General features: G+C 41.2%; 1 protein-coding gene across 1 annotated transcript in view; it reads left to right on the forward strand.

The window, feature by feature from the left end:
• Positions 1-25,701, forward strand: part of Myo1d (myosin ID) — a 290,093-nt gene that overhangs the window by 83,470 nt on the left and 180,922 nt on the right. The window contains exons 2-11 of the mRNA XM_041665567.1: positions 2,011-2,219; positions 5,579-5,672; positions 6,993-7,158; positions 8,625-8,678; positions 10,919-11,014; positions 15,215-15,331; positions 15,856-16,059; positions 17,258-17,403; positions 17,480-17,594; positions 22,579-22,749. Coding sequence (XP_041521501.1) covers positions 2,011-2,219; positions 5,579-5,672; positions 6,993-7,158; positions 8,625-8,678; positions 10,919-11,014; positions 15,215-15,331; positions 15,856-16,059; positions 17,258-17,403; positions 17,480-17,594; positions 22,579-22,749 — 1,372 coding nt within the window. The remainder of the gene's footprint in view (positions 1-2,010; positions 2,220-5,578; positions 5,673-6,992; positions 7,159-8,624; positions 8,679-10,918; positions 11,015-15,214; positions 15,332-15,855; positions 16,060-17,257; positions 17,404-17,479; positions 17,595-22,578; positions 22,750-25,701) is intronic.

Here is a 25,701-nt window from a genome sequence, read left to right on the forward strand (position 1 = left end):
CCAGATGTGAAGGACCCGAGTCAGTGCTTTTACTGTCAGTGGGAAACCCACAATAGAAAAATGCACAGAAAACCTCACTGGTTAATAACTCTTATTAAAATACCTGCCTACTCGGGCGGTGGTGGCGCACGCCTTTAATCCCAGCACTCGGGAGGCAGAGGCAGGCAGATCTCTGTGAGTTCGAGACCAGCCTGGTCTACAAGAGATAGTTCCAGGACAGGCTCCAAAAAGCTACAGAGAAACCCTGTCTCAAAAAATAAAAATAAAAAAATGGAGAAGTATATACATGGACTTTACACAGATCTAGGACATTTTGCATAAGGTACTCAAGCATCCACGAATTTTGTTATTTGTGAGGACTCCTGGAACCAATATCTAATGGATGCTGAAAGGTGACTGTATTTGCCTGTGCCTCTAGCAGATGGAGTGTATTGGTAACAACCACTTGAGCAGTAACAGTTAAGCGCTGGTTTGTACACTTATAGGTATGGGTTATTGTGTAAGTAATAACTGTGTTTTTATTGTGTTACTTATTGTGTAAGTAATAGTCTGTGTTTTTTAACGTTTTTATTTGATTTTTTTAAAAAAAGAAAATAAACTATCTTTTTTTATTTTACATACCAATCCCAGTTCCCACTCCCCTCCTTTCATCCTCCATCCTTCCCCATCCCTCCCTCATCCACTCCTCAGAGAGGGCAAGGCACATTGCTCCGAGGAAAGACCAAGGCCCTCCCCCACTATATCCAGGCAGTTTCTATGTTTTTATATTAAATTTTTTGTGCAGATTTTTCATCCCTATTTACAATTTCAATTATAGGGCTTTTGCTAATTTTACATTGTTCCCATGACTTCTCCTGACCTGCCTCCTCATTCCCCCATCCATATCACCCTACTGTATGTATATAAAGGATAAGCATGCCATGTGTTGTATAATACCTTGCTGTGCATACATATACTCATTTATCAAGTGTACATATAGATAGATAGACATACATAAGTGTGTTCCCATACAAAAATGGGATCATATTACATATACCTTAAAAATGTAGATACTTTCAACCAGCTGTCCCATTCCTGAGAGTCCTTCCCACTAATTTGTAAGCTATGTGTCAGTGTGTTTTCTGCAGTGTTGCTCATAGCAGCAGGAGGGAAGGGAGATCACTGAATAAATCGTGCTGTATCTACACCACAGGATTCTAGGCAGTCACTACAAAAACCAATTTGATTTAGACCAGAAGTGTCTCCTCTACCATTCTCCGTTGGGGATTTTACTGTGTTTATTTCTTTACTGACAGTTTAGTGAGACTTCTAGAGAGAGATGAAATAAATGTGAACAGGCCTCTTTGTAATTGAAAATCCAGTGAAGTAAATTCGAAGACCTGATTTAGCTTCTATTTCTTTTCCAATAGAGCTGTGAGGGTTTCTCCAACATTTCTCTTCCTCTTACTTGACCTTCTGTATTGGAAATAGGAAATCCACAGCCTTCTATGTGTCAAGTTCTTCTTGCCTGAATTTTAAACCCTTGGCCTTTTTCACTAGTGGCATCCAAAGGGTACCACATCAAGATATGGTCTCTACTGTTAGTTGGATGGGTTTTGTTTTCATTTTTTGTTTATTTTGTTTTTAACTTCACTACATAGCATAGGCTGGCCTCCAACTCACAGCAGTCCTCCTGCCTCAACTTTAAGAGAGCTGAGTATAAATGTAAACTATCATACATAGTCTTTGGGTTTTTGTGTGCTTATTTTTAAGAGAGTCTCACTCTGTAGCCTAAGCTGTTCTGGAACTCACTGGCTTTGAAATCACAGCAATCCTCCTGGCTCAGCCTCTTAGGAAATGAGATTATAGACACAAGGCACCACACCCAGCTGTAATGTGGTCTTTAACAGTAAACTGAGAACTGATGAATTATCAGTTCAGAAACAGTCCCTGGAACATTTGGGCCTATTTGGTAATAAATTAAGAGGAAACAGTTCACCCCAGCTACCTTTTGTTCTTACTTCTGTGCAGATTTGAGAAAGGACGCATCTACACATTCATTGGAGAAGTGGTCGTTTCTGTGAACCCCTACAAGGCACTGAACATCTATGGGAGGGACACAATTGAACAGTATAAAGGTCGTGAGCTATACGAGAGACCTCCTCATCTTTTTGCTATTGCTGATGCTGCTTACAAGGCTATGAAGAGGCGATCAAAAGACACCTGTATTATGATATCAGGTATTTGGAGGGGGCCCTGGTTCCAATGTCTAAAGGTATTTAATTTTTTTGTACTCAAGAATTCACTTAATTGATGAGTTGGTTTTTGTTTTTGTGTTGGTTTTTGTTTTTGTTTTTAAAGCTTGAAACCTAAGGTATTTTATAGGGCCCTGAAAAGTACTGAACACTTAAATACCAAAGTATTTCTTCCCTGTTTGATCATCCTCTAGTCTTGGTTTTAGAGGCTGAGACAAGAGGATTGCTTGAACTCTTGGGAGTTTAAGACCACCCTGAACAACATAACAAGACCTCATCTCATAAAAAGAGATTATACTTGCATGCCTTTTGGTCATTTGTAGACTGAGCCAGCATGGAATATGATTCCTCTTACCTGAAGCACACAAAAAAATACCAAATAAAATATAACACAAGTAGTTCAGATGTTAACAGAATGAAGCAAACAAAACGATGCACTTCCATGCCAAATGTGGAGGGCAAGCCTGGAGTTTGGAAGTTGGCACTGTGGCGCGGACAGAGGTGGGAATCGGCTTCCTGAGCGTGGACCCGAGCCTTCTGGAAAAGAGGAGGAGGCGCTGCAGCCCACATGCTCAGAATGGGAGCCTAGCCATGCACACAGTGCCGAGTACTTTGCAGCATCTCCCCTGGGAAAATGAGGACAAGGAAAATACCTTTTCCCTGGCCCAGAATGGCCTCTCAACTGTGGGAATTTCTGTTGGTGCTAATAATACTGCCCCTTTACTTAAGTGGCTTTTTGCTTTTCAAAATATTTTTTCGATCATTATTTTATTTTGGTTATCAAAATAACTTTAAGTGGCATGTAGCATAGTTATTTTTCTACTTTACAGATAAGAATGTTAAGGGTCAGAAGATTAAATAACTTAGTGTTGGAATTAGAGAATTATAGCCCAGGACTAAACTGGTTTTTTTTTTAATAACAAAAACTTTTTTTTTTTTTTGGATTTTTCGAGACAGAGTTTCTCTGTAGCTTTTTGGTTCCTGTCCTGGAACTAGCTCTTGTAGACCAGGCTGGCCTCTAACTCACAGAGATCCGCCTGCCTCTGCCTCCCGAGTGCTGGGATTAAAGGCATGCGCCACCACCACCCGGCTAACCGAAACATTTTAAAAATTTAAAAAGTTAATCTGTTACACAAATTTATAAATGAAAAAAAGTGCTTTACTCTTTTCTCATACAATGTATTTTTATCATTCATCAGTGTGTTTTATTATTTGTCACCCCAAGTCCCTCCCTTCCAGTTCTCACCACCACCATTTTCTCTTCCAAACTTCATGTCTTCTTTTTGTTTATAACCCACCCACATCTAGTTGATTAGACACCATTATACACATGTGTGTAGGGCCATCCCCTGGAGGATTCCAGTCAGCCTACAGGATCAGACTCCTGAAAAAAACTGATGCTCTTTCCCCCAAGCAGCTATCAACTAGGAGTGGGTCTTGGGAGCTCCTTTCCCATCCGTACTAGGCTGACAGGCATGAATCTCATGCAGGGTCTGGTGCAGGCAGCCACAGCTATGTACTGTGAGTTATGAGTATGGGGCCCTGGCGTGTTTTAAAGACACAGTTTCACAGCAATCATCCCCAGCTTCTGGCTCTTAAACTCTTCCAGCCATTCGTCTGCCGTGTCCCTTGAGCTTTGTGACGTAGATACACTGTTTATGGTTAAGCCCTGCACAGACCCTTATCCTCTGCACTTGGCCAGTTGTGAGTCTCTGTTTTAACCACCGTCACTGCAGAAAGGATTTTCTCTGTTGAGAACTGAGAGCTGCCATAATCTAGGGTATAAAGATAAGTCTTTAGGAGGCAGTTTGAGACTTTGCCCCTTTATAAAAGTCATACTAGCAGATTCCCCTAAGGCTGTGACCTCCCCAGATACAGGTTCTTGGTTAAGTTTACAGTACCAGGCATGAGTTTCCTCTCTTGGTGTGGGCCTTAAGTCCAGATAGTAGCTCTTTACCCCCATAACATCATGCCATTATTGTAGCTCACAGAGTAAGAGTGTTGATGAACACCAAGTATCAGCAGCCTGCATAGCACCTCCTGGGGTACTCTGAAAGCAAGCAAGCAAGCAAGCAAGCAGAGAGAAAGCGTCCAGATCAACACCAGCTTGATTTCTGCATCTCCAGTGACCGAAGTATATAGTATCTTCAGCAGTCGAGTTTTACTAACAAGTCTTAGTGAGCAACCATGAGCAATGGCAAGAGCTGTATTTTTTGTCAGGGGAGGTGCCTCTGGGACCCGTCTGACACGGGGAAACATTCACTCGTGCTTGAACATCTTGTCCCCCAACATTCTAGAAGTAGCAGATGGTTAGTTTTGTCCTTTTGCATATTTTCTCTCTATGTGTAGGTATATAGAGTCACACATTTGTATAAATGAGTAAAATACAGAATTGTAAGTGTTTACTGCTATTGCAAAGTTATTTTTTCCCACTCAGCAGTGTATAGTGGACGTATTTTCATTAGGGTTTCTATAGAACTAGCACATTCTCTTTAGCAATCCCATTATGTAATTGACTATTTTTATCCAGTTCTTTATCAATCTATTAGTCCAATTTTAGCCATCACACAGAGTATAGTCTATAAAAAGATGGTTTTAAAGCCTTGGAAGATTGATACATTTGGTTATACTACATTTGAAAATATTCCCTTGGAATAAAGTTAAGTGAGCGAAGTTTTGGTGTTTGAATGAGTAGATGGAACTTCTAAATCTGTCCCTTCGCTACAACCACTTATGCCCATTGTCACACTTTTCCATGATACCTGTGTCTCAGATGTGGTGGCTTCTTTTTTCACTAAAATTATTGTAATTTTTTTTTGATTTAAGATGTTAGTTTCTCTTTCCTTTTTTATACTAAGAGACTGGATTTAACTGGTTTTAGAAATCCCTGTATTCAAGCTACCTTTCTCGGCCTTTAGAGTCTCTGGACCTGTGAGCACCTGACTGTACTTTTCATAACCAATTGCTTTATTCCCATTAAATCCAAAATAAGTTTTCTGTAGAAAATAAGGTTATATGGATGTAGCTGTAGCTACTGTTTGGATCAGCACCTTAGTTATTTTCAGCTATACTTAGGAGTAATTGCTTAGTCTAAGGAGCTAGTTTACCATAATTTACTCCTTGATATATTTTCCCTAATTAAATATTAATTTATAATTTTTCTTCTGTCATTTTTTAAGACATGTTCATACCTATTAGAAGAGCTGAGGACAAAATAATAAGAAAGCGGGAAGGGTGAGGAGGGAGGATGGAATTTTAAATGAATAACCATCAAAGGTTTACGTTTTTCTGTTGACAATGAGCTTACCTTATGGTGTTAAGCCCTTCATAATTCTTTCCTCCAGGGGAAAGCGGAGCTGGTAAGACAGAAGCCAGTAAGTACATCATGCAGTATATCGCTGCTATCACCAACCCCAGCCAGAGGGCAGAGATAGAAAGGTAAGAGCTCAGGAGCACAGGCTGGCTGGGCTGGGCTCGTTTAGTGTGCAGACTGGGCTGGGCCTAAACTGGCAGTCATCAAACATTTTCATGATGTGTAAACTGCTTCCATTTTCACATTGCATATTGTCTTTCTGCCTTTACTTCTATTACTATGTCAATTTCCAGCTTTACCAAGTTAAAAAAAAATTAAAACTACTTGGAAATAGTTGAAAGTGTCCTGGTTCCAGTTCCAGCCAGTGTTCAACCTCAGCAGCAGAGCTTGCACAGCTTGGCTTTATTGTTCAAACTTCTGCAGGTTCCTTGCTTTGTGTTTTTAAAAACTGTACTCTGAGTGAAATGTGGCCCTGGAAAGTAGACCCACAACTTTCCATTGCTATCACAACCATAACCCACTGATGCTGGGAGCCAAAGTGAGGTTCGCATGTAAAAGGGCCTCATACTGCCCTGTGCTGGGCTCACCGTCAGATGAGTAGCATAGCTGTTCTGTACGGTGTGGGGCACCCGTGTTTAGAACAGTGCCTGGCATACAGGGTTTGCTTAGTAAATATGTAAGGAGTGATTGGGTGGTTATTGTTTGTTTTTTAAGGAAGCAGTATGTGCAGCTTTCTTATGTGCTTCAGCCTTTTCTAAGAGGGAAAAGGGTCCTTTCCAGGTTGCCGGCTTTGAAACTGAGTAGTACTTGACTGAACAGTCAACGGCTCATCTGTGCACCACAGATAGCTCGCCAGGCTGGAATCCAGGGGGCTGCATGATGTCAAGGGAGAAGATTTAGATTCGATGATACTGTGTGGACTTTGCATTTTCACCAGAACTGGATTACCCGGTCAAAAGAAGCCTTTTAAAAATGTGTGACTTCTGGTTTTTTCACTTTGCAGTCTAATTTGAAGTAAACATTTGATCAAATTTTTGTAATTTCTTTTGGATCCCAGGAGAATAGCTAGCTAAATTAAGAGAACTAAATTACTTTCATTTCTATATGGCAGATAAGGCTTATGTAAATTTACTGTCTCTCTGGAGCATATCAGGCCATCATCTTATGGTTTCCTTTGTAAGCAAGCGGTTCCTACACACATGCCTTTGTAAAGCATACAGTCATTTATGGACAGCAGTTTGAAGGGTCCGTTGCAGGATTCGTGGGAGGGGCAGTGGTCCACTAATGAGGTCGTGTCAGAGGCCAGGTTATTCCTACAGGTGTGACTGTGTAAGAAGAGTCTTGTCAGCAACCAGGAAACAAAGAAACATGCTAGAATGAAGTTAAGGATTATCCAATTTAAGTGTCTGAAATTTTTTATAATAACTTTGATATATTTTTGTTAGAGTGAAGAATATGTTGCTGAAGTCAAACTGTGTTTTGGAAGCTTTCGGAAATGCCAAAACCAACCGTAATGACAATTCAAGCAGGTTTGGGAAATACATGGATATCAACTTTGACTTCAAGGGAGACCCCATTGGGGGACATATCAATAACTACTTGCTGGAAAAGGTAAGTGTGCTAGACTTCTAGGGTGATGCTTGTGATAACTGAATGTTTAAAATGATATATGTAAATTTTCATTTATTGTTTTAAAGTAGTATTTAATCCTGTTGTCCCTCTTCAAGTTTGCCTTCCATGGTTAAAATTGTTCTCTTTGTTCTCTTATGAGCACTTAGGCCTATTATTTTCAACCTTCCTAATGCTACAACACTTTAGTACAGTTCCTCATGTTGTGGTGACCACTCCAACCATGAAATTATTTTATTACTACTTGATAACTGTAATTTGCTACTGTTATGAATCATAATGTAAATAATATCTGGTATGCAACCCCTGTGATAAGGTCATTCAACCCCTAAACGGGTTACAACCCACAGGTTGAGCACCACTGACTTATTATATCACCTTAGAAAATGTTAGACTTTGTTGATGCAGAGTTAGGTCTGTATGGGACAGGACGAATGTGTGACAACTTCTGAGTAAGATTTAACACAAACCAATCAAATCTCTCTCCCCTCACCCTTCTTTCCCCCATGTAGCTAAGACTGACCCACCATACTTACACCTCAGCTTTCTAAGAGTTGAGCTTACAGGACTGTGTGCCATCATGCCCAGCTTCCAGACCTAGACTTTTTATGTTACCATCCTCCATCCAGTTTGCGTTTAACTAAGTTGAAATTTTCCTTCCTTTAGTTTGTTTGCTCACTGCTGTATAATATCTATAACTGGCTCCAGCTGGATGCAGGCGTTCTTTCTCCCGAGCCAGTGAAGCCATGCTGCACAACCACCTCCACCTTGAACTGTGCTCTGATGCTTCTCACTCAAGGGCTCCCTATCCCAGTGACCCCACAGCATCTTACGGCACTGTAATTTCTATTAGCTGTGATAGCGAGGCTGACTGTTAAGGAAATAAGTGCTCTATCAGTTGAAAAGAAACAGGAAATATCAAGTATTACCTATCTTTCCTCCACAGTGTTTTGTGATTCCACTGTGTGTACGAATTAAATCAAAAAGAATCCTTTGAATGAACACACATGCTGAGCAGTCATTTTGGAGAGTCTAAGCAGAGTCCCTAGGGCCTGCTCATGTTGACTGATTTTATTATAGGATATGAGGCATTGCTCTTTGAAATGCCAGCAGACTCTGGACAAGGGAATGTTGAGAATGTTCCTCCCTAGCATTCCTTCCCATTCTCCCCCCTCAGATTCCTACCACTTGCACATACTATCTTTAGACTCCAGGTTGCAAAAACATGGCTTCATTCCTCATGAATGTTAAGACACCCCCATTTTAAGCAATATAGAGAATTACCAAAATACTGCCAGGAAAACCATAGCGAGCACCCATCTCTGATGAGCTTTGGCCACAGATTTTTTTAAATGCACTATGAGTATAAGATTCTCTTAGAAAGTTGATTCTGTTTCATTTATACCTATATTTTCAGATTAACCATTTTTAAAATTTTTTTTTCTTAGTCTCGTGTGATTGTGCAACAGCCAGGAGAACGCAGCTTCCATTCTTTCTATCAGGTTAGTAATCAGTCTTATGCAGAGAATGTCATTCGCCTAGTCGTGCTGAGAATCTTTCTGCTGCACTCTCGTCTGTACTACACCTCTCTGACTTGCCTTGTCTCCACTCCACAGCAGGTCACATTACGTACAGGCATGGACACATCCTACCCCACCCAAGAGACCATGAGCACTGTGAGCATCACCTGCATTTCCTCCAAGAAGAGGGAGCAGTGTAATGGCCATGAAAGCTTTTGCTTTGGCACCTTCTAGATGTGTTGATTTCATTTTCTTTTGAATTGAGTTGCTACTCCTGTACTTGAGAGTTCCTGAAATGGCAATGTAAATTTGGCTTGTGTTGCTCTTGATAGGTGTAGGGCAATATGACTACTTTAAAAACAAAAGCAGGATTTATAAATTCAACGGAGAAATATCTTCTATGCTGTCAACACTCAGAAAAAAAAATAAATGTCTTTTGGGAATGTTATTAGAGCTTGAAACAAACTCTTAAATAATCCTCCTTTGGCACATCTGCTCTCAGAGAGAGCAAGGTGATGTTAATATGACCTTTGAAACTCAAAGTGATATAAACCAAGACTGCTCTTAAAAGCTGTTGACCTAATTAAGTAATATTTGGGGTTTTAAAGACCAGATGGTAAAATACTTGCTGAACCTGTGGTTGGTTTAAAAAAAAAAAAACAAAAACAAAACAAAAACGAAAAGCAGGATTGGTGGTGTCGGTATACAGCCCTAGTGCTGAGTAGGCAGAGACAAGCCTGGGGATTGCTGGCTCTAGGCCAATTTAAAAAAAAAAAAAAAAAACAGAGTGAATGGAACCCGAGGAATGACACATGCCCAAAGCTGACCTCTGTGCACAAACCAACAGGAGCACACATGCAATCACACATTTAAAACTATAAGTTAAAAAGATTGGTTTCTGTGTGTCTTTGAAGGAGGTTGATGGTGACAGTCCACTCGAATACAACATTGTTTGATTAAGTAACTGCTTTTGTCAATGCCATTCAAGTTCTGGTATGTTTGGTTTAAAAAAAAAAAGAGAATCATCCTTTAAAGTCTGATAACTGCACATTTGAAGTAAACCAAAACTTACTGTTCGGTGCAGCGCCCTCCTGGAGGCCTGCTCTATAGCATGAAAGGGTCATGGCTTTGTTTTGCGTTTCTCTTAACAGGTTGCTAGATTTCAGATAAACTGTTTCTTGGGTGAAGTTATTGAGAAGTACCATCACTCAGTGTGAGAGTCACAGCCATGAGTCACACTCCTCTCTGACTGACAGTTGAGGAAAAGCTGTTCAGCACGTGGGACTCCATGTGTCGGCTGATGGCGCTTCCCCTGCATCGCTGACTTCTCAATTCGGCAGAGTGACACTGCTAAGCAGCCAGCACCTCAGACAGGGACCCGACTTACAGCTGATGACATTCTAAGCAAGGACCTTTTAGACCAATTCATTGTGAATGAGCTGAGACATTTTCATATTCCTCGTGACTGTGTAACATTCTGCCTATCTTAATAAATAGAAGCCACTGACCTATAAGTAATAACAACAGCAACAAAACAAAACAAAATCCAAACATTTCCTCAAAGCATGTAACAGAAGGACCTAAATGTGTAAAGCCCAGAAAATGAGTAGGAACTAGATCACCACTAGGTTAGAATGTTTGACATTTAGGAGATCAGTATTTGCTTTGACGGTTGAATTAGTCAGGAGGAACCCTAGAGGGACAGAACCAAAAGAATGAATATTTGCTAAAACAGTATTTTTTAGATTGGCTCACACGATACTATCTGGATAGTCCAGCAATCCATGCAGGAGCCTGGAGAGGCTGAGAACCCAGTAGCTGCTCAGCCCCTGAGGCTGGGTGCCTCAGCAGTCCTGGTCTGGTGCTGAAGGCTTGAAAATTCCTGGAACGGCTGGTCTTCCTTGGAAGCTTGAAGAAACAGAGTTCTGGTGTCAGCAAAGGAATGTAGCAGTGGTTGTGGCTGCAGCAGCAACAAAGTGGCTGAGTTGAAGGGCAAGATACAAATATGGAAAGCAAAGCTTTACCCTTGGACCTCCTTTTATCTAGACTGCCACTGAAAGGTCCTGCCCACATTTGGGGTGGTCTTTTCCATTCAAATAGCCCGATCAAGATCTCTCACACCGGTACCCAGCAGCTTATCTTTTAGTTGATTCCAGATGCAGTCAAGTTGACAACTCCTATTAGCCATCACAGCAATTTAATTTAAATTGAATATTTTCCAGTTGCTCCAGGGAGGTTCTGAGCAGATGCTGCACTCTCTACACCTGCAGAAATCCCTTTCATCCTACAACTACATCCGCGTGGGGGCACAGCTGAAGGTAAGTTTCTTCTTTGAGAGTGGAGAGGCGGCAGAAGTAACACAAGCTGTTCATCCAGTACCTCTGTTGCCCTCAGGCAGATGAATGTCCTGTTTTGCTTTTAAAATTCTTGGTCCGAAATTTATTTAAATTTAAGATTTATTTAAACTTAAATTTAAAACAGCACTGAAACTGAACATCTGGCTAAATAGCCTTGCATGGCTGTATTGTCCTCTTCTAGCAGAAAAGTTCCTCTCCCTCTTTCAGGGTTTTCTCTTTATATTTAATCTGACTTCATTTATCTGAAACCATGAGAACACTGAGGACAAGGAAGCCTTCCTCACAAGAGTTGGTGTGATTTGGCCAAAGGCATGTTGCTATGACAAAACAAAATTACAAAGCATTTTGATTTTTTTCTCCCCACTATTTATTTATTTATTTATTTATTTATTTATTTATTTATGTTTTTCAAGCCAGGGTTTCTCTGTGTAGCTCTGGCTGTCCTGAAATTCACTCTGTAGACCAGGCTGGCCTCAACCTCAGAGATCTACCTGTCTCTGCCTCCCTAATGTTGGGATTAAAGGCATTATGCCACCATCACCCAGATTCCCACTTTTTTAAAATATTGATTGCAATTATCCTAGTTTTGTGGCCCTCGGGTTTCCTTTGTATTCATCTTTCAAAAAGACCCATGTTTTCCCTTGCCTTGTGTGCAAGCTCTTGCATACACATCTGCAGACCCCTTCTGGCTCCTGTTTAGTGTTTTCCTAGTCTGACAGTCAGGCTACCAATGTGCTGGCTGATGAGAGTGCATTAAGAAGTAAATGTGGGGTCCTAGTCCCTGGAAGCGAGGCGTAGAAATGCAGAAGCTGTGCAAGGCTTGGGTCGCAGTTTTAATTGTTGCTTCCGGAGGGGTAAAAGTATACGTGTTTGGACCCCACATTTCTGTATTTTTAACCATTCTGTAGTAAAAAGTGCACTGTTAGCAGGGTACAGTGGCTCATGCATGTAACCTCAGTACCCAAAGGGCTGAGACAAGAAGATGCCGAATCCACCTGGGCCACACAGCCAGACCCAGCTCAAACAAGAGAAAGCTGGATGAAGCATAAAAAGATCTCAGTCAGAAAAGGATGTGGGAGGTATTTTTATTTAAATTATTGTTCCACTTAAGCTAGTTATACCCTTATTACTGGCTTAGCAATATTTTTATTGCTGTGCCTAGAAATAAATGATACTTAGGTTCTGTAGTTAATTTTCTATTATTTGGCATTTAGGTTGGTGGAAATGTTTGACTGAAAATGAATTGAAAATAAAACAGTAAAAGGCAATGGTCCAACCTTCTCAGCATTGCCAGAAGTACTATATAGAGAGGATTGTGAAATCAACACTTACAGATGGAGCTGAGCTATTCTTTTGCAATCAGACCGTTGTCTTATTACCAAAATTACTTCGGTCTAAGTCATGTATCTTAATACTAAGTACTAAGTTAATATTTTAACTTCTGTCTAAATAAAATTCATCTTTGGTACTGTTTTTATTGGTTTTCCATTTGGACTTTTTCCTTCTTCTTTTCTGACAAAAACAAAGAATATGTGCTCTTAGTCAGAACCTAAGAAAGAGGCTGGCTCAGTGGCTGAAGAGGTGACTCAGTAGTTAGGAGCACTGTCAGAGTCTTACAGAGAACCCTCATTTGATTCCCAGCACCCACATGGTAGTTTAAAAGCATCTGTAACTCCAGCTCCAGGAGATCCTATGTTCTCTTCTGGCCTCCATGGACACCAGGCACACACACGGTACACAGACATACAAGAAGGCAAAATACCCATACACTTAAACAAAACAAAACAAAAAAAAAGCACCAAAAACCCTAGGATATATGCTTAAATTCTACCATGTAGAGATGATAGTTAGTAATGACTGTGTGTGTGTGTGTGTGTGTGTGTGTGTGTGTGTGTGTGTGTATAAACAAAATCATTAACAACAAACCCTGCTTAGACCTATGTTTATTATATTACAGTATAATCACTTCCCTCATACAAATATGAATTGATTTTAATGTTCATAAAGTGTTACATGTATTTTAATTAATCATGTACAATTAAGATACTGTTGGTCACAGGTAAGAGAAAATCCAGACAAGAGTTTCCTAAAATGGTAAGGACTCCGCTAGCTCTGTATGACAGCAAGTGCTGGAATGCTCATAGCCAGGGCCTCAGCAACATTGCTAGAGACCCGGGTGGGGTTTGTGGTTTTCAGACTTACAGCTCTGCCTCCCTCGGCAAACTGGCTTGGCCTCCTGGTCCGTTTTTGTTGTGGTTGCAAAATGTCATCAGCAGTCCCAGTATTCACTGCAAAAGAAATGCTGTCTTTGCCACCTTACATACATACGTCTCCCTAGAGCCCCTCCCCTTACACAGACCCTCATATGCTTTTCCTCATGCCTCCTTGATCACAGTAGCATCACATGCCTGTGGCTGACTACTCACTTGGTAGGGGGAAGAAAATGTGTGTCTCAGGGTTTCTGCTGCTGAGATAAACACCATGACCAAAAGCAACTTGAGGAGGTAAAGGGTTTATTTCATCTTCCAGCTTGTATTCCATCACCCTGGGAAGTCAGAGTAGAAACTCAAGGCAGTGCGCATGCCATGGAGGGGTGCTGCCTACAGACTTGCTCTCCATGGCTTGCTTAGCCTGGTTCTCTTAGATGCCTCAGGATCACCTGGAGAGAGGTGGCGCCACCACAATGGTCTTTGCCTCCAAATCAATCACTTGTTAAGAAAATGCCCCACAGGCTCACCTGCAGGTCATTGCTTCTCAACTGCAGTTCCCTTTTCTCAGGTAACTCTAGTTTGTGTTACATTGACCATAAACTATCCAGGATAATGGCCATGATCAGTTTAGAACCGTGAAGCTTCCAGAGGCTGGGAGCAAGCCAATCAGGGATGAGCTTGAAGAGGGCTAAACAAATCTTACGTTAGCAATAATGAAGTAGTAGAGGAATGGCTGTCAGGGAAACAGCCAGCAATTTCCTTTTATGGGACAGAACTACAATCTCAACATGTAATTTATAATGGCAATATCTGATATTTTAGTATTTTTGGTATGGTATAGACCAGAAAACAATCTATAAGAAATGTGTTACTTGGGAAGTAGAAAAAGACAAGATCTTCTGAGTAAATTGGGAGCATAGGGACCTTGGGAGAGGGTTGAAGTGGGAGGGAAGAGGCAGGAAGGGGAGCAGAGAAAAATGTAGAGCTCAATAAAAATAAATAAAAAAAAATCATAAAAAAATAAATGTGTTACTCTCTGTGTGTGTAATTTATGAGGAAAGTGAGGCTCATCTCATAGTGAGAAAACACTGACAGGGATAGGAGCTCGCCTGGTTGTGCCTAGGACATGAACTTGTGCTCCTCAAAGTTTGCTTTGTATGTCCTTCTTTAGGAAGCGAGCATCAGGTGAGGGCACCATCCTAGTAAGAGGAGCAGCTTGTTGAGAAAAGAGTTAGTCAAGAGCTGCTTCCAGGAAGACTTGTAATATAGACAGTTGCCACTCTTTACTGTGGAATCCGTTGGCACACTGGTATATCCAGCCCGGTGGCCATGTCTCCCAGGGCTGCAGATTCACCATGGAGCTCCTCTGCTCTGGTTATAAGCTGTAACTTACCAGACTCTCGTAACATGAGAAAAGGTAAAGAGTATAATATATTAAATAGTATTAAATAGTCCTAGAATATTGAACCGTTTGCTAAGTGGCTGCAGCTGGTGGCTTTGCTCTGGGCACTACTTTTCCTAACCCGGGAAACAAGAAGCCTGATTATACAGTGTGAGAACTGTTGCCAGCCTACACAAGAGGAAGGAGCTGTGGGAGAGCTGCAGATGCAGTGACCAGCCGTGCACTTTACAATTCCCACATGCAACATTTTCATATGTGACTTCAGTCCCATGCCATTTCCCCCGTGGGACATAGAGCTGTGGTATTCTGTGAGCCAACTCAGGACAGACACTTCCAGAAAAGTGCATGGTGCTTATTTAAGTGACAGCTCTCAAACACAAATGGGCCTGATACATCTAAACAATGTGTCTACCACAAATTAATTTTGATACTTACTTCCCTCAAAGTGACTTACTACAAAGGCATCAAGACTTTGGCTGAACACTTCTGTTTTATAATCAGTGCTCGTGTGTAATGTCTGTGACTTAAGATTTTGATGTTCATGTCTAGTCCTCCATCAATGATGCTGCAGAGTTCAAAGTCGTAGCCGATGCCATGAAAGTCATTGGATTCAAACCTGAGGAGATTCAAACAGTGTATAAAATTCTGGCTGCTATTCTTCACTTGGTGAGTAAGGACTCTCAAAGTACATTGTATCCCTGTGGATACAGGGTGCTCTTCCAGAAGATTTTGTTCCTTGTCAAAAGTAATTTATGTTGTGAAAATTTTGCTTGTGTTCTGAAAACCGTACTCTGATTTTCTTCATTATCTTATATTTTGAGAGGTTTTCCAAACCACTGTAGAGGCTATGCTTGTTTCATTGTGCTGTGATATCCTCAGACCTTGACTTCAGCACCAAGCCTAAGGGTGATGGCCTCTGAATCAGATGGCTGCAAGTGACCTCCAAGGTCCAGCCAGCCCAGCTGAGGCCAGCACATAGACCAGAATGGCAAAAAGTATTTGTAAATATGACTACTTAAAAATACAGACCCTCTACCAAAAATGTATGTTAAGATGGAAGAATAGACATGCATATGGAAAAGAGAGTGCTAGGTTTTCACATATGACATGTATGTTTAGGAAGGTAGGTACAAGCAAGGTCACTCTAAGCTCACTAGAAATGGTGTCTTTTGTTTTTATTTTTGATATAGGGAAATGTAAAATTTATAGTAGATGGTGACACACCACTCATTGAGAATGGCAAGATTGTGTCTGTCCTGGCAGAATTGCTCTCTACTAAGACAGACATGGTGGAGAAAGCCCTTCTTTACCGGACGGTGGCCACAGGCCGTGACATCATCGACAAACAGCACACGGAACAGGAAGCTAGCTACGGCAGAGATGCCTTTGCCAAGGTGAGGCTGAACTTGATCTGTGGGTTGCAGCCTAAGTAAAATCCTGTGAGGATGTGTTCAGACCTCCCAAACAGTGGGCTAAGGGTTTTTAGAAACAGACTTTCTGGCCATCAGTGTCTCAGTAAAGCTCCTGGCTGTGAGTATCACTGCTGGAAAAAGAAATAGACCAACTATGGGCATGAGGGAGTCGATGTTGCTACCTCAGCAAGGTCTGGCACCACTTTGCCTTCCCTGCCTCATTTTCTGCTGTCTTCAGCCACTTTTACTTATTCCAGCATGCTCGTCTTTTCTTAAGCCTCCTGAGTTCTTCTCTCCTTTCTGCTTCTAACCACAGGGGCTGCACACACCATTGCCTGAGCACAGAATAAAGTCATATCAGGGGGCTGGAGGGATAGTTCTGCAGTTAAGCATACATACTACTCATGCATAGGACCCAAGTTCAGTTCCCACCACCCATCTGGGAAGCTTAACAAACTACCTGTAATTCCAGCATCAGGAAAACCAGCACCTCAAAGAGCACCTACGTGCACCCACATAGTAACTTTTAAAAATCACCTCAGACAGTGTACGTGTGTTCCTTCACCCTAACCCTCCACTCCTCAGAGACTATGACTTTCTGTGGACTTAGTGCTATGTTTCCAACAAACTGTCTGACTAAGTACTCAGCAAATATTTGGTGAACGAACGGATAAATTCCTAAGTACCCAAGACCATTGTGCATAGCTCAGAGTTGGTAGAACAGTTTCCAGAGGTGAGAAGAGAAGATGTGTCACTAACGTAGAAAGGCATGGACACACATGCCAGGAGAATAGTCTTTTTCAAGACAGGATTTCTCTACCTTTGGAATTTGTCCTGGGATTAGCTCTTGTAGACAGGCTGGTCTCGAACTCCCAGAGATCCGCCTGCCTCTGCCTCCCGAGTGCTCGGATTAAAGGCATGTGCCACCACCACCCAGCTGAGAATAGTCTTAAAATATAAACAGTAGCCAATAACCTCTGTAAAAATCCTGATTGCTTGCTTCAGTTCAGCGTACACTGTGTAGCTGTTTCTGTAATAGGGGATACACATTTCTCATTGTTCCGCTTAGGTGATACTATGTGTGCTGAAGAGTAAGAAGAAGGGATGGAAGACATCCCGAGTCCAACAGAGGGACTCATTCCCAAACAGACACGAATTTATGGTGTCCTTTCTCTCACAGGCAATATACGAACGCCTTTTTTGTTGGATTGTAACTCGCATCAATGACATCATCGAGGTCAAGAACTATGACACCACGATCCATGGGAAAAACACTGTTATTGGCGTACTGGATATCTACGGCTTTGAAATCTTTGACAACAACAGGTAAACTGGGTAAGATACTTAAAACCCTATTGCGTATTTTTCAGTACTTAAGCCTAACATGTTCCATCTCATGTAGCTTCGAACAGTTCTGCATTAATTACTGCAATGAGAAGCTGCAGCAGCTGTTTATTCAGCTGGTTCTGAAGCAGGAGCAAGAAGAGTACCAGCGGGAAGGCATCCCTTGGAAACACGTGAGTGCCCTCATGGGGACTGTCTCCCTGAGCTGCCCACCTTGATTCCTCCTGACCTTCCTGGGGTCTTGAACCACCTGGACCCTAGCCTTCCTCCTTGAGATATGCTAATCCAGTTGTGCTTCTCCTGTGGGTGTGATTTCTCTAATCTGAGAGCCTGCCGTGTTGGTGTTCGGTACAGCTGATGCCACATGACTCCTGCTTGGTTTTTGTTCGTTAGAGTCTAGCATCACTCAAAGTTCACTCTTCGACTTAGATTTGATGAATTTACTCCCAGACCTCCCATTGTTTTCTCCTCCACTCTGCGGACTACGTGGCAGTGGACTGCTCTCAGCTGTTGATGTTCCTGTTCTTGGAAGCCTGGGCATTGGAATGCTGGAACTCTTGTGCTCCTGTTCAGTTCCACATTCTTCCTTCTGCTGTCACCTCTCTTCTCGTGGCTCTTTGTGAATGTTTGTAATGTTCAGAGGCAAACTGTACCAGTGAGATATGGATAGAAGTGACCCTGGTCCGAGCGGGGCTCCTGGCTGAAACACTGGCTCCCTGGGCTTCCTCTGCTCTGCCATTGAACCCCCAGCTCCTGACAGAAGTGAGGCTTAGTCATTCTTCTGGGACATCCGTATTTTTAAAACAATTTTGGGAGTAGGTTTTTAAAAACTGGTTTTCTGTAACTTTCTGGTATTTTCCTGTAATTGTTTGTTTATTTTTGTGAGGTTTTGTAATTTGTTTGTTTTGGTTTTTTGAGGCATAGTCTGATGTTTCCCAGGCTGGGCTTGCACCTGCTGTGAAACCAAGGATAATCTTGTGCTCCTAATTCTACCTCCACCTTATGAGTACTAGCATTACAGGTTTCACCGCCATGACTGGTTGCTGAGTTTATAAAACTGTTTGTATTCTCATCGAACAATAAAATCAAGGCAGTATTTAGCCTTTGATATCAAACAGAGTAGCAGTAAAAGCTACTTGAAATGTCATATTAGAATTATTTTCATATCAATACCTTCCTAATTTTTATTTCTATATACTCATTTTAAAAGAGAGAGTGGTATACTAAGTAGCATGTCTGCCTCAAATTACATCTTTGCCTTCCATCACATGTTAAATATTAGAATGCCATAAAATTTTATTTACTATATTAGCTTAAATTTTACATATTTAAAATATACCAGAGTTGTCAGCTTTATTATAAAATAGAGATGCCTATTGTTTGATTTAAACAGCGACCTCTCATAACTATTTAAAGTGTAACTCAGGCCATGCCGGGTGTTAGTAGCACGCACCTTTAATCCCCAGCACTGGGGAGACAGAGGCATGCAGATCTCTGAGTTTGAGGCCAGCCTGGTCTAGCCAGGGATACACAGAGAATGGATAGATAGATAGATAGATAGATAGATAGATAGATACATACATACATGGATAGATACATAGATACATGATAGATAGATAGATAGATAGATAGATAGATAGATAGATAGATAGATATTAGATAGATAGATGATAGATACATACATACATGGATAGATACATAGATACAAGATAGATAGATAGATAGATAGATAGATATAGATAGATAGAAAATATAACTCTATTAAAGTTATGTGAAGTTTTTAAAGAATAAACCTGTTGTTTAATATACAATATAACTGAAGGTGAGGGTTTTTTTAACCAAGAATATCATCATAAAACCTGTTATTCAGATGTGATTTGGAGATACTTATCCAAAATATCCTTTGAAGCTGATTGTGGTGGCACATGTGTAATTTCAAGTGTAATTTCAGCACTTCAGAGGCTGAGATATGAAGATCCCACGTTTGAGACCAGTTAAAACTATGTAGTAAGTCCTGTCTTTAAAAAAAAAATATCAAACCAAACAAACAATCAGAATACCTCTAGCAATCAGAATACCAAGTTCCACAGGCTTAGTTGACAGGGGGACAAGTAACAGCTGCAGTGGTGTCTAATTCAGACACCTTGGAAAGCTCAGTAACCCTGGAGATGATGGGGTTTGGAAGAACTGAAACAGACTGTACCGTGAAGGGAACAGAAGCAGACTCCCGGGTAACAGAAGCAGCATGCTGATGTGCGCCAGCATTGCAGCCTGTTTCCCTCGGATCCCAGACTCCTAAGCATTGTGATTCATCGCTATAGAACATTTCAAAGGTGGAGGAGGAAAACATAAACTATGTGCACCCTCAACCCAGTCTTGGCATTTCTGCTGTGTTGCCCTCCTCCTGCCTCTGTGCCTTCCTCGCCTGTGCCAGGTCACATTGAGTTACTCAGATGTCACGTTACTTCATCTCTGATTTCCAGTGTATCTAAGAAATAAATACTCCTACAAAGGCTGTAACCATAGTTCTGTGACCCCACCCCAAAAATTAATAACAATTTCTTTAATATTACCTCCTATTTCTTAAGTTGTTATATTGTTGTTGATGGTAAACGATTGCTTGATTGGATCCAGATAAGGATTTTGCATTAAGATTTATTTAATGATTGACAGGTTTCTCACATAGGTCTGGGCTCATTCCTTCTCTCCTCATCCCTTTGTAATCTTTTCTTGAAAAGGGGGATCACTTTGGCTATAGTGAGCATCTTTTCTGGAAGGTTTCCCAGTCCAGATCATACTAATCCAGTTCCTGAACTGTTATTAACACATGTCTGTGCACCTGTGTGTTCTGTGTACTGGAAAGTAGATCTAGTGTGTTGATGGGTTCAAAGTTAGTTTTTCTCCACAACCTGTTTCATGGCCTGTGTGTGAATGCCTATCAGGAGCTCATAAAATCTAATTATCCCTCTGATTTATTCTCTTCTAAAAGTTTACAATTTTTTTAATTTCTATTTTTATTTATGTATATGTGCACCATATGGTTACAGGTGTCGTGGAGGCCAGAAGAGGGCATTGGAACCCCTGGAACTGTAGTTACAGGTGGTTGTGAGCCATCTGGTGTGGGTGCTGGGAACTAAATCAGGTATCTCTGCAAGAGCAGTAAGTGCTCTTAAGCATTGAGCCATCTCTGGAGCCCCCACAGATCATTTTAACTATTGAAAACTTGACATTCTAGTGAACTTTCATAAAGTTAAAATGCAATTCAATTGTTTATATGATGCTTTCTAAGAATGTATTGTATACATTGTATGTTTTATATAGACATAATATTGCTGAAATTTAGATATTTTATAACAAATTTAATTATAAAGTTTGTTGTTCGGATTCCACAGGCATAGGCAAGAAAACTGCTATTAGAAGGGTCTGTGTTTGGAATGAGGATGTGACCCAGGACCTCCATACCCATAAGCCATTCTGTCACGTCTCTCCTATCTCCGTGTATGCCTTATAAAAAAACTCGTGGGCATTCCGGGTTACCAGAAGGACCTGGTTTTGAAAAGCATGCTTTAAGCACTGTTAAATTTAAAACCAAAAGTTACTAGAATCTTCAGCAAAAATCAGTGGCTTCTAGGAATACAGTTGGAATTTTACTCCATTAGAACTTACTTTTATACTCCTAATGTTTGAAATGTCAGCTGGTGATAGATTCCTGCATTTGTGTATTTTAGGATGTTTTCCTAAAGGAGGAAATAACTTTTCTCCCCAACACAATATTGTGAAAACACAATAACTCCACACAATCCGTATCACTATTTAAAAGCAGATCTCTCCGCCCAATTGAAGTGACGGGCTAGGTAATTTTTGCAGTAGGGCATCCTATGCATTAGAGGGTTTAGCAGCATCCTGACCTTCACCCCTTGATGAAGCATTTCCCAGGATGACAATCAAAACTGCCTTCTGACATTACTAAATGTTCATACAGACAAAATTAACCTCAGTTGAGAATCAATGATTCAGACAAACCAGAAAAGTATTTAAAAAAAAGCTGGGAGGTGGGAATGGGAATGACACTTGGTTTTCAGTCTTTCACCCCAAAGAGCACAAAAGACTAGAAATGGAGCTGAAAGCCACAGTAAATAAGTGGCATAGGCCTGTAGATATGAAAGCCTGAAACTAGGGTCCAGTTCTGCCGTGAGTCTGTAGAGCTTTCTTCGAGCTGATGAGGGAGGGGGACTTGATCGGAGGAGGGGGAGGGAAATGGGAGGTGGTGGCGGGGAGGAGGCAGAAATCCTTAATAAATAAATAAATTTAAAAAAAAAAGAGGTAATGGAGACGATACTTAGGTTCCTCTGACAGGAGATGGGACATCTCAGCACACAGTACTGAAATGTTTGCACATGAGTGGCTCACCTCCATGACATAGAGCTTGCCTGAGATAGACCTGTGAAGGCAGTTTCTGTGCAGTCCATCAGAGCAGAAGGTGGTAGCAGATTTCTGTCTACACCTTGTACACAGTGAAGTTGCTAAAAAGCCCAAAGTTCTTAACTTCATTTGCTTCGTGGAAGCGAGTGGAAAGCTTATTTTTATCTTTTACATGCAATTATGTCTTAATTAAGTTTTTAAAATTATTATTCCCAGAAAAGTTTCAAAAGTGTTAGGTTCCTTTGCTTTCTAACTTTGGGAAATCTAGAGGAAATTCTCTTTTGGGTTTTTGTCAGTGCATGTCACGTAAGCAGAACTGCAGATTCTGTGGAGTACTTTGACTTCATTGTCAGAAGAACACCAGATGACATTGTCAGGTCATCTGCTGGCACCTAGTGGAAACTGTTTCATGATTAGTGGCAAACAGGTTGGGGGCTTGCAGAATGAAGGAATGGGATTGGGTGTAGGGCTGGGAGACAGGAAGGAGTAGGACAAGAATTAATCCCATTTGCCTTAGTCCACAGTCATCCCTGGTCTTTCCTTCATGTCTTAAGGACAGTAAGTTAGAAACCTCCGTTAAAATGTGTGCACATTTTAGTGCTTGGCCTCACTAGTACTGTCTGCCTTTTTGACATCGGAGTGTTGGACAAGTCTGTGAAACGAAAGGAAACACCTGTGTGTCTTGCCCATTGGGGTTCCCATTCTCTTGGACATCGCTTTCTTGTTGTCCTGCAGATCGATTACTTCAACAACCAGATCATTGTGGACCTTGTGGAGCAGCAGCACAAAGGCATCATTGCAATCCTGGATGACGCGTGTATGAATGTTGGCAAAGTCACCGATGGAATGTTCCTTGAGGCTCTTAACAGTAAACTGGGCAAACATGGTCATTTCTCCAGCCGAAAGGTAATAATGAGCTATAAAACCTTTGCTCATTGTTTGACAGGGCAACATTGCTTTACATTAAGTTAGAAGAATGTACACCCGAATAAGGGGGAAAGGCATAAATGTCTGGTAAATGTATCGCTGTGGTTGAGTTCTGCTTCTCCGATACAACGATGAGACTGACAGAAACCATAACATCCAGGAGAGGGAGCTAAAAGACTGTGAATTTGCTAGATGCAGGGAAAATGAACACGAGTCTTTAGAAAGCATGATGTCATTTATAACCAATAGGTGCTGAGTCCTTGTTCATGTGCTAGAATTTTATGCCTGCATCTGATGATTCTGGCATAAGAAATTGCTTTTGTCCTTGACTTTTCACCATACTCCTCATTTACAAAATACGGAGTGTGCTCTGCGTTCTTTAGACCCTATGACTTGCCTAAAAGTGAGACATTCTAGCTGCCGTCCTTCTTATTATGAAGAAATGCATTCTTTCAGTGTATTGTGTATGCTTCCAACTCTCCATTTTTTACAATCTAAATGTGTCACAAACAAACCACATCTGTAGAATAATTGGTGGCAGTTGTGGTTATCAGATTTTTATTCTAGACCTTATGTGTAGTATGTTTGTCATTCGTGTTTGTATCATCACCCCAGTCTTCCCCACAAATGCAAGCTTGTCTAGTTACCAGACACTGCCAGGAAAGCAGGCCCTGTTCCTTCACATCCTGAAAGGAATGGGCAGGCACTTCTATTCCTCTGTAAATCTGTGGCACATTGCCACTGTCTCATGAATAAATCTACTTCCTAACTACGTCCTCTTTAGAGTTATGTAAGCCGAACAGAGAAATTCCACAATTAACTAGAGAAGGTGTAAATCATCTTAAGTTGTTTCTTGACTGACACTTGTCTCTGGCCAGTTATTTGTGACTACTACTTGGTCTTCAGCTCCTGCAGACTGATCTTTGACATTAAGGGCCTCAGTCCCTTCAGCCAGCTCTCATTTATACCCAAAGGGCTAATTAAATGCCTCTTGTTTGGCAGCTCTAGTCCTTGGTGCTGGCACAAAACTGCACAAAGTAAAAAGAAACCTAAGTCACAGGGAGATGTCTCAAGGGCACCTTTATCCAGGAAAATTTCTGTCTGTGAGGGAGTTTAGAGATGCCCATTGTCATCACACCTTTGAGTTGAGTTCTGGAGACTCATCTACTACTGTACCCTCTAGATGCTAGACAGTCAGTGTTAGCGAAATTACATTGAACTGGTCACAGTCATACTAAATAAATCTTACTTAAATTGTTTTTATTTAAATGGTGTCTGTAAGTCTCGAAAATGACACCCCAAATCATTATTCTTTTTTTCACCCTGGCTATTTATATAACTGAATTAAGTAAGTTGGCCAGGCAAAATAAATGTTTCTCTGTGGGCATGTGGAGGTCAGAAGTCAATGCCCTATATCTTCTCTATTACTCTTCAACTTTAAAACAAATTACCTTTATTTATTTATGTATTCATATGTGTGCATGTACATGCATGCCTTGGCACACATGTGGAAGTCAGAGGACAACCTACAGGAATTGGTTCTCTCCACCATGTAGCTCCAAGAATCAAACTCAGACATTGTGTCAAGCACCTTTACCCACTGAGCCATCCCACTGGCCTTCTAGTTTATGTTTGAGACCAGGTCTTTCACTGAGCCTGGACTCCCCTGACTGAGCTATACTGGCTCACCAGCAAGCTTCAGGTACCTTCTGTCTCTGCCCTACCAGCACTGGGGTTACAGACATCACTGTACCCAACTTTATGTGATCATTGGGGATGCAAATCAAGTCCTCATGTTTCTGTGACAAGCACTTCAGCAATCGAGTCATCTCCACAGCTCCATCTTTTGGGGATTTTTGCCTAATAAAGGAAAGAAATTACACAGCCAAGCTGTCGGGATATCTAAGTCACTGCACACCTTAGATAATGTTATTGGGTATATGGTGAGTCAGGTATCATTTGCTACTGCTAACTGATCAAGTAGACTTACTGTCTTATTAAATAAAATATTGCTGACGGGCTGGAGAGATGGCTCAGCGGTTAAGAGCACTGACTGCTCTTCCAGAGGACCTGGGTTCAATTCCCAGCAACCACATGGTTACTCACCACCACCTGTAATGAGACCTGGTGCCCTCTTCTGGCCTGCAGGCATACATACAGACAGACCACTGTATACATAATAAACAAAAAAAAGATTGCTGGCTTTTATTTGGGGGATAAAAAAACTTCCTTTCACATTAAAGGTATCATGGAGAGGCAGTCACATGATCCAAACAATTGTAAAATATTTTTAAATAATAACTATATAGCAAAATATAATTTTGTGTGTTGAAGAAAATCACAATTTTGCAGATTATCCAAATATAAGAATGGCCTATGATTTGAGTCTTTTCCTTCAAGAATTTTGCAAACTAAAGGATTTTTTCAAAAGGGTGGTGAGGGGGCAGGCTAGATACAGGACTCAACAGTTAAGAGTGTGTACTAGTCTTGCAGAGAACCAGAGTTTAGTTCTTAGCACCCACGTCAGGCAGCTCACAACTGCCTTAACTCCAGATCCAGACAGCTGAAGCCCTCTCCTGGCCTCTACTGGCACCCATACTCACCATGCCCAACCCTCGTGCTCACAATTAAAACTAAAGCACGTTTTCCAGCGAGCAGGGTGTGATCTATTTTGACGAGTCCTCTCTAGCTAATGCTTTGGTCTCATACGTAGTTCATTTAACTCTCCACTTTTTCTGATGAGTAATTATTAAAAGACGCAGAGTAAACCCCCAATTTCCTCTAATTCTTTATTCATGAAACTCCTGGACATTGTTCCTTTAGTATCTGAAGCCTGTTGTCCTGGATGGATTGTGTGCTGTATGACATGTGGATGGTGTGCTCTACCACATACTAAATGGAATTGTGTAGATTTTTACTCGTCTGCCTGTC

The sequence above is a fragment of the Microtus oregoni genome, unplaced genomic scaffold (assembly GCF_018167655.1).
Source record: "Microtus oregoni isolate MIOR12 unplaced genomic scaffold, Mior012 000015F_ref0000493, whole genome shotgun sequence".
Classification (NCBI taxonomy): Eukaryota; Metazoa; Chordata; class Mammalia; order Rodentia; family Cricetidae; genus Microtus; species Microtus oregoni.